The sequence below is a fragment of the Muntiacus reevesi genome, chromosome 3 (assembly GCF_963930625.1).
Source record: "Muntiacus reevesi chromosome 3, mMunRee1.1, whole genome shotgun sequence".
Classification (NCBI taxonomy): Eukaryota; Metazoa; Chordata; class Mammalia; order Artiodactyla; family Cervidae; genus Muntiacus; species Muntiacus reevesi.
Genome location: NC_089251.1, coordinates 10,967,491 through 10,986,559, shown reverse-complemented (window position 1 = coordinate 10,986,559; position 19,069 = coordinate 10,967,491). Strand labels below are relative to the sequence as shown.

Below are 19,069 nucleotides of genomic sequence, written 5' to 3'. Positions count from 1 at the left end.
CCACTATACCACACTGCCTCTCTTCTCTTTATGAGCAAATGAAAAATGGACTTAAAGGGACTTCCCTGGTGGTCCAGTGGCTAAGACTCCATGCTCCCAATGCAGGGGACCTGGGTTCAATCCCTGGTCAGGGAACTAAATCCCATATGCCGCAACTAAGGCCCAGTGCAGCCAAATAAATAAATTTAAAAAAAAAAAAGAAAAGAAAAATGAACTTAAAATATGAAAACTGTTAAGACCTATACAAACACCAAGTGATGGTGTGACCATTAAGGACGAAAGAGAAACAAAACCACTAAGAGGAACTCTCTGTGGGAGTCAGCAGGGAGTAAAGGTAAGGGCAGGCAAATGACTGCACCTCTTTAAAACCTCAGTTTGTTCACTTATAATTAGAGATGTTAACAGCCCCATCGCAAGGCTAAAATGATAAAGTGAGATCATGCATAAAGCACTTAGCACACAGCCTAGCACAAACAAATAAATGTTGGTTGATATTAACACTATTATACCGACTCACAGCCAACTACAAATTATCACTTTTCATTTCATTGTTATCTTGCCCCTAAAAGAGGGAGAGGAAACAATCATTTGTGCGTGTTCACAAGATGAACTTAAAGGTTCCTTCCACTTCCAGCTCTAACTTTCTAACTAAGAACAAAAAAGGTTTTTGTATCTAGAAATACCCTAAGCTTCAGGAAATTACTCAATTGATCACATGTGATTCATTTATGGGGAAAAAAAAACAGACCCCATAAATCCAAATACATTATCAAAAGCCTTATGAAATTAAAGTAGCTTTTCAGTAACAACTGATTTCTGGATTAAATGTGTATTTCTGAATGCTTTTTCTCTAGCTTCCAGGGTTCCCTTGGCTGAAAATCCAAGACATGAGAGAAAGATGCTATAGAAATCCCCATCCTGAAACCTCACCTGAAAAGCATCTGCTTCAGCATCCGATTAGCCGTCACAACTCTGGGAAGGCGGCCAGTGGAAAGGGAGTGGAGCTCCAAGTTGGAAGAAATAAGCTGGGTTGTCATGTCTGTGTCCGCAGCTGTCCCAGCACCACAACAACTAAAAAATACAATTAGAAGTGTAGCTGAAATTTAATTACCAAAGGGCTCAATTAGAAGTGAAGCTTCTTGGAAAACATCCACAAAGGTGAGGGAGAGAGATGTTTTTGAGTATACATGCACTGTAACTACTCGTAACCAATCTTAAGTAAACATAAAATTAAGAATGCACATCTAATTACATGTAAATATATTTCTGAAGTGCAACGGAACCTTGCAAATCATTAGTTTCTATGTTTGTAACAGAGTGTGCATTTCATGATCCGAGAAAACACTCAAGTTGTACAGAAGAGCAAGGAAATGTTAAAAGTCTTGCAATTTACATCTACCAAGTATCTACTACTAGGTACCAGTCATTCCTAAGTGCTGAGGATAAAGAAAATACGACACAGTAATAACACTTGATTTCAAAGGTGAGTATAAGAGACATATACTACAATATAGTAGCACAGGTAGAAAATGCTACAGGAAATTGGAGGAAAGAGCAATTCACTCTGATCTTCGAGGTTTCATTTGAGCTGGATTTGGAAGCAAAGAATAAAAACATTATACAAACAGAGAAGAAAGGGCATTTCTAAGCAGAGGGGCTCCAAAAGCAAGGGTGAAACAGCTTGGACATGAGAGGAACAGGGACATGAAGGAGACAGAGACAGTCCAGGTACAACTGGAACATAGGGTGACATCAGCTAAATAGGATGAAAAGATAATCTTTTTGTGAAATTGTACATGACTTTAAATATCATACTAGAGTTTCAATTTTATCCTGAAAGCAGTGTGGAAATGTGAAAAATCTCTTGAAAAAATTTTAAAGAGGAAAGGGAGATCTATGAGATCTGTGTTTTACAAAACCCAACATACCAGAAAAGTGAACAATAGAGATAAAGAAAAGACCAAAAGCAGAGGGACCATTTAAATGACAACTGCAATAGTCCAGCTGAGAAAAAAGAATTCAAACCAACGCCTCAGTAGAAGGATAGGAGGGATTGGATTCAAAATGCACACAAAAGGCAGAACTGGGTCAAAACTGAACTAAAGCAAAAAGAGGACTGGAGGATAGCTACTTTATGTCGATGGAAATGCCATTTAAAGGAGACAGAAAGAAAATACAGACTGAACAACAGGGTTTATTGAGAAACAGTAAATGCAATTTTACCCCTGATATGTTTAAAAATGAGTTATTTGAACTAATCAATACTTACTAAATGTTAGGAGATATGAAGTGTATTTTTGAACAGTTCTTGTCAGCAACAACCATCCCTTCAGTTGCCCTTGTATCTGCTCCAAGAACTATGCCATCCTGTTTTTAAAAAATAAGTACCTTTAAACAACTTCACATATATAAACAGAACTCTAGTTCAGTTAAAAAAAAAAAAAAAAATAGTGACCACACCCTGTTCCCCGAACCACTCCCCCACCCACTAAATATTGTGCTATACTTTCAGCATTCAAGAAAAGGCTTATTAATAAACATTACTGGCTGAACCCTCAGTAGACAGTGGGAAATATCACTCCTGTTTTTAAATGAGGCTCAGAGATTTAGTAAATTCCTTACAGATCACAGAGCCAATATGAAAAAAGTCTGGATTAAGACGCAGAAATCCTTCCATTAAATTAGCCAGGTCTGTCCATTTCTTTTTTAAAGATGTCGCTCTAAACCTCTCACAACGACAACAACCAGTTATCTCTTTTGACCCTTACAACAATTTAGATCAGGAGTTATTATGTCCACCTGGACGGGAAAGTGTGGTTGTGAGAATGAAAATGACCTGTAAGTGAGAAGCAACAAAAAAAAAAGCTAAACGGTTAAACAAACCCCGTTTTCTCCCAGTACATCATTCTGTTTCATCAAGTAGTAACGTTAAGACAGAAAACTGGCTTCCTATCGAAAACTGCAAAGCGAGGTAAGAAATAAACTGTCGATAAGTGCACAAAAAACTGACACACACAGTCTCTCCTAAAAGACCTCTTCTTGATGTAGTACGCTGTAAGATGTGTCTTTCCTCACACAGCCCAGAGAAGTAAAAGAGACCAGGTGGCCTGCTTCCTCCTGCTCTCAGCCAGCTCCGGCTTACCTTATAGACCACACCTGCGATGGTCGTCCCAGTTTTCCGGGCCGTGGGAAGCTTGTACCCTTTCTTTGCAAAATCGGCTTCCAAGACGGCATTTCTGAGAGCAAATGAGAGAATAAAGCATTGAAGGCCAAGGCCACATTGTGCCGCACTGGCAGGAAGAGTATCTTAATAGGGAACTCAGAAAAAGGAAAAACAACTAGCATTTGCTTTCACGCCCATATGTTGACTGGTTCCTCCCCAAAAGAGGACGACTGTCCCGTTTTCATGCGAATAGAGCGTCTGAGAGGACCCGCACCACGCTAAGGAGACGGAGATGGAGGGTGTCCCGGTGCCCTGGGAAAGTGGACGAGCGGACCCGGCCTCAGGAGAAAGCCACGCTCAGGCCCAGATTCCCCTGAGTCACAGGGGCCGCGAGCCGCGGGCCCCCTCTGTCCACCCTTCTTTGGGACGTCCTGGCCCAGACCGCAGCCCAGCTGCGACCCCGACACCGCACTCCGACTTCCGCCCTGAACCCGGCCCCGGGCAAGGCCACACCTTCGGCAGTTATCGAAAGAGAAACCTCCAACTGGTGCCTCATACACTGACACAGCCGCCATCTTCCCGAAAAAGTACTTCCAGGCCGGGGGCGGGAGCCAAGAAAATGAAAAAACCACTTCCGGCGCCACCGGCGAGCTAGGGCTGCACTGGCGGAGCAAACTCCGGGCTTGAGCGATTGATCTTAGAGTAACGGGCTCCTAGAGGAGCCTGGAGATGTTTGGAGTAGAGTGCCTCAAGTGGAGTGGAGGAGAAACTGACTTCCGGAGTAGGGGGAAAGGACTTTTTATCTAAGGTGGTCACGCCACAAACCCGGCATCCTGCGGTGTCTACTGCAAATTCGACTACATGGGGATTCAGAGATAAGCTCATCCAATTTCTAGGCACAGCCCCACCGCCTCCTTGCAACTCTGAATTTGTTTCCTCTGCTGCCAAATGGGGAAAACAGCTGCCTCAAAAGGCTACTGTGAAATAAAAAAGAAGCCTGGGGAAAAAAAAAAAAAACTGCTTAACATCATTAGTCATTAGAAATCACAGTGCGATACCATTGCACACCCACTAAGATGTCAATAATCAGAAAGACAGAAAATAACAAGTGTTGACAGGGATGAGGAAAAACTGGAACCCTCATATGTGCCTGGTGCAGCTGTCCAGAAAACAATTTGGCAGTTTCCCCCCCACCCCCCCACACAGAATTAAACATAGACCTAGCAATTGTCTCTTAGGTATATATCCAAGAGAATTGGAAACAGATGTTCACAAAAACTTGTACACAAATGTTTATAGCAGCATTATTCATAATAGTCAAATAATGGAAACAATCCAAATGTCCATCAACTTGATGAATGGATAAGCAAAATGGGTACATCAGTGCAACAGAATATTATTCATCCGTTAAAAGGAATGAAGCATTGACACAGGCTACAACAGAGATGAACTGAGAAAACATGGTACTAAATGAAAAAAGCCAGGCACAAAAAGCCACATATAATGGGTTCCATTGCTATGAAACGTCCTCACTAGACAAATTTATACAGCCAGGAAGTAGGTTAGTGGTCACTGGGAGATGGGGTGGGGCTCCCCAGGTGGCTCGGTGGTAAAGAATCTGTCTATTCAGGAGACACAGGAGACTCGGGTTCGATCCCTGGGTGGAGGAGAGCCCCTGGAGAAGGAAATGGCAACCCACTCCTGTATTCTTGCCTGAAAAACCCCATGGACAGAGGAGCCTGGCAGGCTACACTCCCTGGGATCGCAGAGTCCGACACGACCGAGCATAAGCACAAGGAGATGATGCAGGAGGAGAAAATGGGAGTGACTGTCTGATGGATGCTGAGTCTCTTTTGGGATGGTGACAATGTTCTGAAAATAGATACTTGTAACGGTCACACAACATTGTGAATTATGAAAGCCACTGTGCTGCACATTTTAAAATGGTGACATTTTTGTTATGTTGATATTATTTCAGTTTTTAAAAAGCTCCTGTGAAAATTGAAAGCTGTACATAGAGAGCATTTATCCTGGCATGTAGCAACTTCTCCATAAATTGCTATCTTTGTTAACACATACATTTCACCCTGCCAACAAGCCTCAAAAGTAGCTATGTAATTCAACTCATTTTATTGATGGAAATTAAGATTCATTAAAGTAAAGTAACTTGCTCAAGTTTACATAGAAATAGATCACAGCCCCAATAATTGTGAGATGAATTAATTTATTCATTCAGCAAATATTTAAATGATTCAACTATGTAATTAAATTATTCACTCAGCACCTACTATGTGTAAAGCTTGTTTCTAGGAATGAATAAATGAATGAATGGCATCTCAGTCACCCAGAACCATGCCTATCACAACTATATGTTCAATAAATATTTGTCAAAGGTTAAGTTCCTTTTTATTACTTCTCTGGGTCTTTTGTGTGACATTAGGAAAATGACAAACCTAGACAGCATATTAAAAAGCACAGACATCACTTTGCCAATAAGGTCTGTATAGTCAAAGTTGGTTTTTCCAGTAGTCATGTACAGATGTGCGAGGTGGACCATAAAGAAGGACGAGTGCTTTCAAATTGTGGTGCTAGAGAAGACCCTTAAAAGTCCCTTGGACTGCAAGGAGATCAAACCAGTCAATCCTAAAGGAAAACAACCCTGAATATTCACTGGAAGGACTGATGGTGAAGCTGAAGCTCCAATACTTTGGCCACCTGATGCAAAGAGCCAACTCAGTGAAAAAGACCTTGATGCTGGGAAAGATTGAGGGCAGGAGGAGAAGGGAACGACAGAGGATAAGATGGTTGGATGGCATCACCGACTCAGTGGACATGAGTTTGAGCAAACTCCAGGAGACAGTGAAGGACAGGGAAGCCTGGCATGCTACAGTCCATGGGGTCACAAAGAGTCACGACTTAGTGACTGAACAAGAACAGAGGAAAATGAAGCCTCACTCACCTGCCTCCATGGGAATCTACTGATGAAAAAGCATGAGTATCTCCTGGCTCACCAAGTTTCTGCTTTGTTGAATGTGAAAAGTAAAAGGACAGGCTTTGTTCTAGAGATGTCCCCCTCCTGATGAGAGAGGCTCACTCCATAAGACCTGGATAGGACAGGTCATAATTCAACATGCCCCAGATGCCATAGGGTCAGTAAGTAGAAATAGTAATAGAATTTAGGACCACTTTCACAATGTTCGTCACACTCTCTCACACCTGCTCTGGACTCAGCCCTGTGATAATGAACACAAAGGAATCCAATGGAGTTCCTCTCCTTCTTATTATGGATTGAATTGTTTCCTCTCTCCAAAATTGACACACTGATGTCTCAAATCCCAGTACATCAGAATGTGATCTTATTTGGAGATAGGAGGTAGTCAAGTAAAAATGAGGTCATTGGAGTAGATCTTAATCTAGGACTGAAGTCCTTTTCAAAGGGGCAATTTAGAGACAGGCCTTCAAACATGGAGAACGCCATGTGAGCATGAAAACCACCAGAAGCTATGTAAGAGGCCTGGAATGGCCATCAGAAGGACCATACCTTGCCAGTACCTTACTTTCAGACTCAGACTTGTAGCCTTCAAAACTGTGAGACAATAAGTTTCTTTTTTTTCTTTTTCTTTTTCTTTTCTTTTTTTGGCCACACCTGTGGCTTGCAGGATCTTAGCTCCCCAACCAGGGGTTTAACCTGGGTCCTCACAGTGAGAGTCTGAGTCCTAACTGCTGGACCACCAGGGAATTCCTGACAATGCCTTTCTGTTTTATCTGTTATGTAAGCCACCCAGTTTGTGGTACTGTTACAGCAGTCCTAGGAAACGAACACACCTCACGAGTTCACTGTCCAAGGGAGGAGAGACGGCCCCAGAGAGACTCACAGCCCGCTGTGCTAAGGGTTGGGTGGAGGACGGATGCTGCGGAAGCCAAGAGGCTCAGAAGGACAGAGCAGGAGCTCGTGGGGTGAGAAGGCAGGAGGGACAGACACGCGAGTGAAGGCCTGGGGTATGCGACACACAGAACCAAACGAAAGCCCCGGCACGCTTTGTTTTCAGGAAACAGTGATGAGGCTGCCACGGCTGCAGCAAGAAGAAGCAGAGCCCCTACCCCCACCCCCCCGAGAATGGTGGCGGGGCATCTGTGTCCAGCCCTGGGGTCGAGCGGGAGCTGGAGGAGCCTGGGAAGGATGTGGAAATGACCTGTGATCTCAGTTTGTCCTGGGGCATTTCTCTTCCTAACTGGGTCTCTTTGGTATGGTTTTCACACCCAGACGAGCTGAAGAGGTTGCATTGTCTTCCGTCTTCTGGAAGTGGCTCAGCAGAGGCAGCCGGAACCCAGCAGAGGGCGACAGAGAGCCTCCAGGCAGCCTGCACCGGCCCCTGAGACAGCCAGCCCTAGGCCCTGAAAACTCCACTCCGCCTGGGGCAGGGCCGTGGGGAGGGCAGTTCTAGAGAGATCCCTGGCACCCAGAGACCCTGCGCCAGCCTCCCTGTCCAGTATGACTGCTGCGCCCTGGGGCACAGCCCAGTCCTGAACCTGGGCCTGGACACAGTCCCAGCTTAATCCCTGGCAGTGCCACCAAACCTGACTGACTAGTAGAGCTACCACTTCTGCTCTGGATTTGGCTGTGTGACCTCAGGGAAGCCATCAGACTCTCTGTGCCTGTTCCCAAACAATATAGTAACAGCCAACATTCCCTGTGTGCCTCCCACGACCTGTTCTAACCACTTTGTGTACCAGGTCTCATGGTCATCCTAGAATATGCCAACACAGGAAAGAGATGATCCAGAGACAGACACAGTGCCTGCCTTCTGGGAGCTGGCAGTCCCTAAGGGCCAGGCATCACTGCCCCACTTTACAGGTGAGCAAACTGAGAACCCAGAGAAGTGAAGTCGTGGGCTCAAGATGATAAGTGGCACACAGCTAAGTATAGAGCCACAGTTTGAACCACATGCCTCCCAGCCCCAGACCAGACACAACACCGCTTCCCTGACCCTTGGCAATTACAGTCCAGCTGGAACCCAAGCTTCCCTCAGGGTTTTGCTAGAACAAAAGCAAGCCAAGCTCAGCTCGTTCCCAGCCGTGTGATTGGAGGCTGGTCTCTTCATTGCTCATCTGTTTCCACGTATATAAAATGAGAGCACATTACAATGTTTCTCTTGCCTTGTGCATAACAAGTAAGAACATGAAGTGTGAAGTGTAAAGCACTTCATTCATTCACTCAGTCATTCATTCACAATTTATTAAACCCTTCCTTAGTGCCTGGCTCTGTGCCACATGATAGCCTCAAAGTGCTCTGGTCTGGGAACTGCACCTCCCGTTCACCGAGCTACACGCCCTGAGTGCCAGAGCATGGCCAGGAAATGGCTCCCAAGAGGGCCCGAGGCAGCAGGGTGGGCACCCAGAGGACAGGAGTGAGCACTGAGGCCAGGAGACCAGAGGAGGGTTCAGCTGTGCATGGCCCCTGCGCCCGCCCAGATTTTCCAAGGGCCTGGCGAGAACCCTTCCCCAGCCTGCAGGCTGCTAGGAGCCCAGCGTGGGATGGGCCCTGGAAGGCTCACCCCCATCCTCTATCAGGATACACACACATCCGGGGGTGCCCTCCACGAGGAGACTTGGCCATCTTCCCATCGCAGGGAAAGCAGCCCATGATGCTCCCGGTTGCTAAGGCAACTGGGAGCTTGTTTTTCCTTCTTCATAAATAAGCTATAAATAGACAGGGCAAACCTGGGCGCCTTCCTTTGCATGAATTAGAGCAGCTGCTCCCGGCTCCAGGGTCCTGGCACAGCATCCAAGTGCCAAGTCTTGCTGCACAGGCCACAGAAACACAGCTCTGGTGGGAGGGCACAGTGGCATCGGATGTGAATTCCGCCCACCCTCTCCAGACTCTTCTGGGGCACTTAGCAGATGCTGGGGCCCTGCCAAGACCCACAGAATCCCAATCATTGCAAGTGAGGTCTGAGATGAGCATTTAACTACTTAGCCCCAGCAGATGAGAAGAGCCATGAGTTTGCCGACCCAGCTGATGGTGAGCAGGAATGGGCATCCTCCCTTCTTCCCATCAAGGGTCTGCGCAAGTCACAAGGAAGTCATGAAAATACATCCCATTTGGAAGGGCTTCGCAGGCTGGCTCAGAAGCTGGGCCTGTCCCGAGGGCACTGGGGAGCCACGGGAAGTGTGCAAGCAGAGAAGCACTGCGACTTCTCTTGGAAGAATGGGATTTCCACTTGACAAAGAAAGTTTGAGCAGGGTGTGTCACCCAGAGACAGGGTATCCTGACGGTTGCTGGGCCACAGTGACAGACGCTTCGTCAAACCAAGCCTCCCAGGAACATCTAGTTCCCCATCTTCACCATGGTCTGGACATGCCATGCCCTCCCACAGCAAAGCAAATGCCACCTCATTCATTCATTCATTTAGACATCCCTTAAACTCCAGTTCTGTGTGTGGCACTGTGCAAGGCTTGGGAACACAAAGACTCTGCCCTCAAGGGAAATGGATACAAGAATAAATGTAAGAAGCTTAAAGGGCCAGAAAGTTCTGATAGAAATTGCACAGGGTACAAAAAGGTTCGAAATAGAGAGGACAGTTCCCCTGGGGGAGGAAAAGTAAGTGCATCACAGAGAACATGGGACTGTAAACAAAATTGAAAAGATGAGTAGGAGTTGGCTAGCTGGGGGTGCAGGAAAGAGAATGGGAGCTCCAGGAGGCAGAGAGTCTGAGCAGACACGTGGAGGCACGTTGGAGGGCATTCAATGAGAGGGAGTGAGCAGCCGGAAACTCAGCAGGGACCTAGGCCGGCAGGACCTCACGTCGTCGGTGTATCGTGCAAATCAACTTGGCAGCTGGTCAAAGGGTGGGGTAGACAGGGAAACTCTGGAAATAGGCCATCCGGGAGGAAACTACAGTCATCCGCCAGGGAGGAGGTGAAGATGATCTGAATAAGGGTGGTAGCAGTGATGATGGCAAGAAGGGAACAGTCTCAAGAAATATTACAGAAGGTCAAACAGGAGGTGGTCAGAAGTGAGAAGGGAGGAGCAGAAGAAATGGAAGAGTTGATGTTCTCCAGGGGTCTGACTTGGGTGGCAGGATGGGTGGTGGCAGGAAGGTCCACGTGGGTCCCTTTGGGATGTATTGCATTGGAGGTCTGGGCTGGGGAGGGAGGTGCAGGACAGCAGAGAGAAGGCCATGCAAGTCCTGAGTATGAATGAGATGCTTCAGGAGAGTGGGCAGAGGCAGAGAAGGGAGCCAAGGACAGAGGCCAGGGACGGTATTGCTTGTCATGCAGGTGAGGATGAGGAGCAGGCAAAGGGTGGAGAGAAGAAGCAGGCAAGGAGGCATGCAGGGCCCAGGGGAGAATGATGTCACAGCCACCAAGATGGGGGAGGGGGCTGGAGACAGGGAGAATGGCCAAGTGCCAACAGTCCAGCGAGAGAAGGATGAAAACACATCCGTGGGAACGTTCTCATCAATTAAGCTACTGTCATCACATCGATCAAAGAATTTTTTCTAATAATAATCTTCAGTGTTAGCGATGATGTGACAAAATGAGCACTTTTGCCATTTGCTCATGAGCACAACCTTTCTGGAAAGCCACTGGCCAAAATAGTTCAAGATCCCATACAACAAGTACCTGAATTAGCAACATCGTATTGTGCCCTTCAAAATTTGTTAAGAGGGCAGCTCTCATGCTAAGCAGTGCAACTTTTTGTATATCAACTATACTGCAATAAAACAGTTCCCTTTCTCTCTCCCTCTCTCCCCGCTGAATCAACTGAAAAATCGCGCAACACTCCACCCTAAATTCTAGAGGAGAATCTCCCGAAAACAAAGGACATTCTTTTATATAAACACAATACCACTACACAGATTTAGTTTTACTTAAGGATTCAGTTCACTGATTCCTAGAATGTTGACATTCACTCTTGCAATTTGCCTTGATTCATGGACCTAACATTCCAGGTTCCTATGCAATATTGCTCTTTACAGCATCGGACCTTGCTTCTATCACCAGTCACATCCACAACTGGGTTAGTCAATGACATCAGATATGCAGATGACACCACCCTTAGGGCAGAAAGTGAAGAGTAACTAAAAAGCCTCTTGATGAAAGTGAAAGAAGAGAGTGAAAAAGTTGGCTTAAACTCAACATTCAGAATACTAAGATCATGGCATCTTGTCCCATCACTTCATGGGAAATAGATGGGGAAACAGTGGAAGTATTTGGGGGGCTCCAAAATCACTGCAGATGGTGATTGCAGCCATGAAATCAAAAGACACTTACTCCTTGGAAGGAAAGTTATGACCAGCCTAGATAGCATATTAAAAAGCAGAGACAAAAAAAAAAAAAAAAAAAAAAAAAGCAGAGACATTACATTGCCAACAAAGGTCCATCTAGTCAAGGCTATGGTTTTTCCAGTGGTCATGTATGGATATGAGAGTTGGACTGTGAAGAAAGCTGAGCTCCAAAGAATTGATGCTTTTGAACTGTAGTGTTGGAGAAGACTCTTGAGAGTCCCTTGGACTGCAAGGAGATCCAACCAGTCCATCCTAAAGAAAATCAGTCGTGGGTGTTCATTGGAAGGACTGATGCTGAAGCTGAAACTCCAATACTTTGGCCACCTCATGCGAAGAGTTGACTCGTTGGAGAAGATCTTGATGTTGGGAGGGATTGGGGGCACTAAGAAAAGGGGACGACAGAGGATGAGATGGGTGGATGGCATCACCAACTCGATGGACATCAGTTTGGGTAAACTCCAGGAGTTGGTGATGGACAGGGAGACCTGGCGTGCTGCAATTCATGGGGTCGCAAAGAGTCGGACATGACTGAGTGACTGAACTGAACTGAGCTGAGCTGAAGGATTCAGTATTACTATTTAATATTCAATCCACTTTCAAATTCCCCCAGTTATCCCACTAAAATCTCAATGATTTTTATGATCCAGGATCCCATCAAGTTCTCACACTGAATTCAGTTGTCAGATAAATACTCCAGCAAAGTCTCCTAATAACTAGGGCTTTCTCCTACAAAACCACAATACCATTGTCACATTCTAGAAATGTGATATGGGCTCAGGATTATTATCTAATATCCTGTCTACCTTAAAAAAAATAGTTCAGAATCCTTAAAAAAGTTTGGAACATTTAACTCAGAAATTCCCTCTATAACTCTATCCTCAGACAAAGACAGGGGTGTGAAGCTGTGCATTGTGACATTATTTATGATGGCCCATATTGGATGTCATAGTGGATTATATATTGGGTCTATATTGAACAATATATTATATACGTTGGATATATGTTGGCTAATGGATTACATACATTGGATATTATAATAGATTATCATAATAAAAATCTAGAAACCACTTTAATGTCAAGTAACAGGTGAATGGCTAAATAATTTATGATGGAATATACAAAGCCATTAAAAATTATGCTTTCAAAAAAAATTATGCTTTCAATGTATGTTTAATTGACACAGGAGAAAGAATGAGAAACAGGAAAGAATATATATGGTTCCAACTTTATAATGTATATGGATGTACATTATATATGTAAAAAATCATATTACAGTCATAATGTCGTGATAGCAGGATATCAAGTCATTCTTTTTTTTATGTTTTTAGAGAACACTGTTTTACTTATTTATTTTTGGCTGAAGCACACAGAAGCATGCCTCCTGCAGTGGAGGCACAGACAGTTAACCACTGGACCACAAGGAAAGTCCTCAAGTTATTCTTATTTTCCCCTTTGAGCCTCTCCCTTTTTTTCCTCAAATTCTCTCTCCCTATGCATTATTTTTTCTCAACTTTTTTATTTTGAAGTTTTTCAAGCCTTCAGAAAGTTGCAAGAGTAGTACAATAAACCATTCTCTCTCAACTTTCTCTCCCTGCTGAATCAAATTGAAAATCCCACAATGCTCTATCCTAAATGCTACAGGACAAATCTACTGAAAACAAGGACATTCTCTTACACAAACACAATACCACTATAAGGACTTAGTATTAGTATCTAATATTCAGTTCACTTTCAAACATCCCCAATTATCCCAATAAAACCTCTATGACTTTTATGATCCAGGATCCCATCAATTGTCCTAGCCCAGTTTCCTAATAAGCAGGGCATTCTCTACAAAACCACGATACCATTGTTACATTCCAGAAATGTGGTATGTGTTCAGGATTATACCCTAAAATCCTGTCTACCTGCAGTTTCTCTGATATCATGATTTTTGTGACCAGGATCCAATCAGGGAGCTCCACTGAATTCAGTCTCCGTGACTCTTTAACCTCCTTCAATCTGGAACAGTCTCCGGGCTTGCTTTTTGTCGATCATGAAAAGGCCAGGCTAGTTCGAAAGAATTTTCTTCAGCGTGGACTTGTCCAGTGATTTTGGCAGGTAAGCATTTTTGACAGGAGGTCCTCATAAGTGGTGTGTCTTTTTTCCGGGCACCACATCAGGGGGCATTGATATTGGCTTGCCCCCAAATTGGTGGTAAGTTTAATCACTTGGGTAAGGTGGGGTCCACCAGGTTTCTCCATTTGTACAGTTAATTTTCCTCTTTATAATTAAAAAGTAATTTGTAGGTGATGCTTTAAGACTGAGTGCATAGCCTATTCCCAGTGGTCTTTGACCCAATGGCTATGGCACTCATTGATGATTTCTACCCAAATCCATTTTTATGGATTTATGTTGATTATAAGATTTCATTTTCTGTTTGCATCACTCCTCCTCAGTTAGCAATCTACTAAGAAAGAGCTTTGCCTTACCCTGGCTTCTCCGGGTCTTTTTTTTTTTAATTCAAGAATTTTTTTTCACTTTTATGCATTATGATCCATTCTTGTTATTAATCATTTTGATCTCCAGTTGTCCCAAATGTAGCCCTTGGAGTCTTTTCAAATGAGTTCCCCACCACTTTGAGATCTCCTGGGTGTTCTGGCATGATGATATATTCCAGGTGTGGAATGGAGAGCTTGCTGGGTTCAACCAGCCCTCTCAGCCATGGAAGCAGCCACTTACCTCTGAACCCATAGGCAACTCGAAGGAGATCAGCGGGCAGCAAGGGATGCATCAGGGGCTGGGTGGACATGCAGGGTTCTTTCTCTCAGAGCAACAGCTGCTGGGGCTTTAATTAATGGCCCCACTCTGGGGACCCAAGGCCAGGTGCCTTGAGCTTAGGAACAAGACACCAGCCCACTCAGGTATCTGATTTCACATCCCACCCATGTACTCCTTCCATGTGGAAGGGTATCAGTCATAGTACAAAGATGAACAAAACCTGTGTGTTCTTTTGCAACTTCACCAAGGAAAGGAAAAGATAAGGAATAAATGTCCTGATTTTAGAAGGGAAACATGTATGTGTCTGTCTGTCTGTCTGTCCCCAGTTCTCCAGGCCTCTGCATCCCCTTTCTTACCCTTTATCCTCTCTTGTTGAGGTAGAGTTTGCATACAGTAAAATGGACAGCTTTGAAGGACACAGTTGGATGGGTTTTGACAAATGTGTAATCAGCACCCAACCAAGATACATAGCATTTCCACCAACCCCAGAAAGATCCCTCATGCTTCCTCAGGTCCGTCCCTCATAAAGGCAATCACTTGCTAATATCTCAAAATTCCACAGCTTCACACGAAATCATGCACCGAGCACATGTCCTTTAACTGCTAAATAAAACGGTGGTGGAAAGCCTGGCAGCACCACCATTTCCCCCCAAATATTTCCGAGGCTTTTGGAGAGAGAGAAAAAAGTCAGGACACTGGTGATCCTCAGTGGGCTCTTTCCCCAAACCCCTGCTCCCAGGCTGGTGACCGAGAAAGGGACGCAGACCAGGCTCATCCCCCCACCCAGAAAAAAAACATCTTCCATGGCCCAGAAATGATGGCTGAGAAACCCCAATGGACGCGGCTGGAGGCTCTGTACTCAGAGTGAGGCTCAGACACGCTGATGGCCCCCGGCCCCCCGACTGTGGGGACCCCCAGGGGACTGCGGTCCTGTCCATCTGCCCGCAGGAGTGGTGAGCAGTACCAGTGGCCAGGCGGCCCCCTGCATTTCTGCTGTCAATCTGCCCACTGCCCTGGGTTGTTTACTGGAAGCTGGCCTCCCTGCCAGGGTTCAAAGCCCTGGCCCTGGGCGCGTCCGCGGCAGGAAGCAGGCCGGGCGGTAATTGGCAGCGCGGCTGATCTCGGCGGCCAGCACTGACCCGCATCCTCCCCCAGCATTGCCTTTGAGTCGCTTCATACTGACCTTCCAGGCCTGCAGGGACTTCCTGCTGAACACTGAGCCCGAACCAGCAACAAATTACTCGTTCCCCAAGAAATCTATTAAAAGGTGACAGCAGTTCGGGGGCCGGGGGCCCCCCGCACGGGAAGCCTAATGTCTTCTGTTCCCAAGAGCCACCGGCCGACTCCTGCTGAACTTGGAGGGAACTGAGCTAGAACTTGAAATTTGGGGGCCAGGGAAAAAGAATGCAGACATGAGGAGACGCTGCCACCCTTGAGGCCTGTCTATGGCTTTACTGAGGGGTAAGGGTCGGGATCTGGAGTACCCTGGACCTCAGGTCCAATCTGCCACTTCCACTTTTTGTGACCTCGAGCAAGCCATGTGGCCTCTCTGAGCCTTCCATGCCCATAAAGGAGACGGAAGCCCACTCTGTGGGTCAGCAAAGAGCCAGTGAAGTGCCAGACACGGAGCAGATGCTGTGCTCTGAGTGTGGCTGGCTCAGAAGCAGAGTGATTTATTGCATTCTGCAGCCAGAGAGAAATAAGCCTAGAGTGACCCACATGTGTCTGCCCACGTCCTAAGTCAGGCAGTGGCCAAACCACGAGATCATGTGGAGAGGATCACATACAGCTGGAGGGTCTAGGGGTGGAGGCAGGACCACCAGGAGGATGGGGGCTCTTACCACCTCCAGCAAGGTTCCAGCTGATCGATCACCAAGTCATTGTATGGAGGAAAGGGATCAATGGGTGAATGCCCACATCATTGGTAGGTGCCGTAGGCTGAATAATGCCCACCCCCAAAGATGCTGATGGCCCAGTCCCTGCAACCTGTGAAGATGTTACCTTACATGGTAAAAGGGACTTTGCAGATACCATTTAAGTTAAGGACCTTGAAATGAGAAGATTATCCTGGATTATCCAGGTGGGCCCAGAGTGATCACAGGGGCCCTTGTAAGAGGGAGGCAGCACGCTCAGGCATTTCACTGGTGTCACACAGTACTGGTTTTTAGCAAAATTGTTCAGGGCTGGCTGGATTCCAGTACACAAAGATGCCCTGGAGAGGGGAATGACAACCCATTCCAGTATTCTTCCTGGAGATCCCACGGACAGAGGAGCCTGGCAGGCTACCGTCCATGGGGTCACAAAGAGTCGATACGACTGAGCGACTAACACTTGCACTTTTTTTTTCTCTGCTGTCTGAGCCACCACATAAAAGATGGCCTAAAGATGGCCTCCAGAACTCTGTCCTGGTTGTGAATTTGCTCTTTTCTGGGCTGGCTTTGCTTTCACTTGATTTTTCTCTAAATTGTGGCAGAGATGGCCACCACTCCTCTGGTTTGGCTGTCCCAGTTAGAAGAGCACAGGAAAGTTTCCCAGAAATTCTAGTAGGAGACCCAGTGGGCCCCTGTCTTGTGTGCTCATCCTAGGGTGACTAGCCTTGGCCAGGAGCATGGATACCCCAACTGGGGTATCCTGGTAACCTGGGCTACATGCCCACGTGGTGTAGGGAAAATTATAAAGACGTCCCCTCTCCTGATTTTCATTCTTGGTTATTCAACGAAATACTAACCTAAGCACTGTGTGATATTGCTTTTATGTGTCAACTTGGCTGTGCCACCGTGCCCAGATGTTTGGTTAAACATTATTCTGTTTAAAGATGTTTTTAGATGAGATTAACATTTAAATTGGTGGACTTTGAGTAAAGCAGGAACTTCCTTGGTGGTCCAGTGATTAAGACTCTGCCCTTCCACTGCAGAGGGCACAGGATCAATTCCTGGTTGAGGAACTAAGATCCTGTATGCCACCCAAAAGGGGAAGGGAGCCAAAAAACTCTGATTACCCTCTGTCACATGCGTGGATCTCATACAATCAGGTGAAGACTTTAATAGAACAAAAGACTGACCTCCCCAGAGCAAGAAGGAATTCCCACCCCAGATTTCAGACCCACTTAGGTCAGGGGTCTAAGCTCCTCTGCTTGTGCCCATGGCCACAGCCCCTTATGACAAGGTGGCAGCTGTTTTTTCTGTTCCAGGAATTTCTCCAGCTCTCCCTCTATTCATCTCTTCATTTGGGGGCTTCTTCTGTTTCCATCCAACTACTCAGGTGACTTCCTTGAAGCTCAGATGGTAAAGAATCTGCCTGCAATGCAGGAGACCCAGGATCAATCCCTGGGTCAGGAAGATCCCCTGGAGAAGGAAATGGCAACCCACTCCAGTATTCTTGCCTGGAGAATTCCATGAACAGAGGAGCCTGGCAGGCTACAGTCCATGTGGTCACAAAGAGCTGGGACATGACTAAGCAACTAACACACACACACTCAGGTGTTTGAAAAACTGCCCCGAGTCTAGCCAGCCCCCCCGGGTCAGACGTGGAGTTGGCTTCATGTAAACCCCCAGCAATCGTGGAGCAGAATCCCTGGAGCTGGACAGGAGGAAATAATTGGACGAAGAGCAGGGCCTTCAGGTCACCACGCTGGGCTCCCTACCTGGAGCCGGGCAGGTATCATCACAATTAGTCTTTGTCACAGCGCCACCTGGTGAGCAATAGGATCCTCACTTCTTGGAAGGAAAAATCAAGGCTCAAAGAAGCAAATCCTTGTCCAAGTTCAGCACCCTCTTCCAGTTACAAGTGACAGAAACCTAATTCATCCTGGCTGGAGAAAAGGAAGTGCTTGCTGATCCACTCAACCTGGAGGTTGAGGGGTGAGGCTGGCTTCAGTCACCCTTCTGCATGGGAGGTTTGGTGAGGTCCTCATCTCCCCCTGCCTCTCTGTCCTTGCATCTCTTCCTGTCTCCCACTCTTTTTCTTTCTCCTTCCACCCCCCACCCCATTCTCCTTCATTCTGTCTCCTATCTCATGAATGCTTTGCTCTCAACTGACTTTATTCCCTCCCACTTCATATGGATAGAACAGAAAAGTAGCCTGTGACAGAGACAGAAGCCCAGTTATAAATATTTGAAGCAACAAAGCACCCAGGTGATAAATGAGCTTTTTCAAACTCCCTTGCAACCAGTGATACACAAATAGAAATATTATATAGTAATTCTGGAAACGCTGCCCAAGGGAAGGCAAGCTGATTCAGCTGGAAGAAGTACCTGTTTTGCTTTTCTCCCCTTTCTTCCTTCCTATTGCTTAAAATGTGGGTGTAATGGCTGGAGCTCTGGCAGCTGTTTTGGGCCATGGGGTGAGGCTGGATGCCAGTGCCTGTCATATGAGCCCTGAACTGGCCACCATAAGTCTTCTTTTACATGCAAAAAATCCCCAAATAATTGTATGTTTAAACCACTTTTATTTCGAATTTTTTGTTATATGCAGCCAAACTTAACCCCATGATATGTGACCACAAGCAATTCCAGGTTCACATCTTTCCAACTCTGAAACTCCAGAGTCAGGACCCCTGCTCTTCTCACTCTCAAGGCATCTAGTGAGCTCTGAATGGCACAGCTAGGGTCACACATGACTAGAGGAATGGCCAAACCATGTCCCAGGCCCATTCTTGGTGTGCTTATGTTGCCTATTTGCTTTTGAGGAGAGACAGCTGGAGTGGAATCAGAGGAATGGTGGGCAGAGGGGCATTCCCCAAAAAAAGTGGGTGTGTTGGACCCCTAGGAAGTGACAAGTGTCCACTACAGCTAGTGTATGGTGAACCCTAGTTTGCCTGACTCCCAAGCTGGACACTCTCCACCCTACTCTCAGT

General features: G+C 46.1%; 1 protein-coding gene across 1 annotated transcript in view; it reads right to left on the bottom strand.

The window, feature by feature from the left end:
* PSMB7 (proteasome 20S subunit beta 7) overlaps positions 1–3,813 on the bottom strand; it is a 56,391-nt gene extending 52,578 nt beyond the window's left edge. Inside the window, exons 1-4 of the mRNA XM_065928478.1 lie at positions 3,677–3,813; positions 3,143–3,236; positions 2,270–2,367; positions 931–1,071 (exon numbers count right to left, since the gene is read on the bottom strand). Of these exons, the coding sequence (XP_065784550.1) occupies positions 931–1,071; positions 2,270–2,367; positions 3,143–3,236; positions 3,677–3,738 (395 nt within the window). The 5' untranslated portion in view covers positions 3,739–3,813. The remainder of the gene's footprint in view (positions 1–930; positions 1,072–2,269; positions 2,368–3,142; positions 3,237–3,676) is intronic.
* Positions 3,814–19,069: the final 15,256 nt, after the last annotated feature.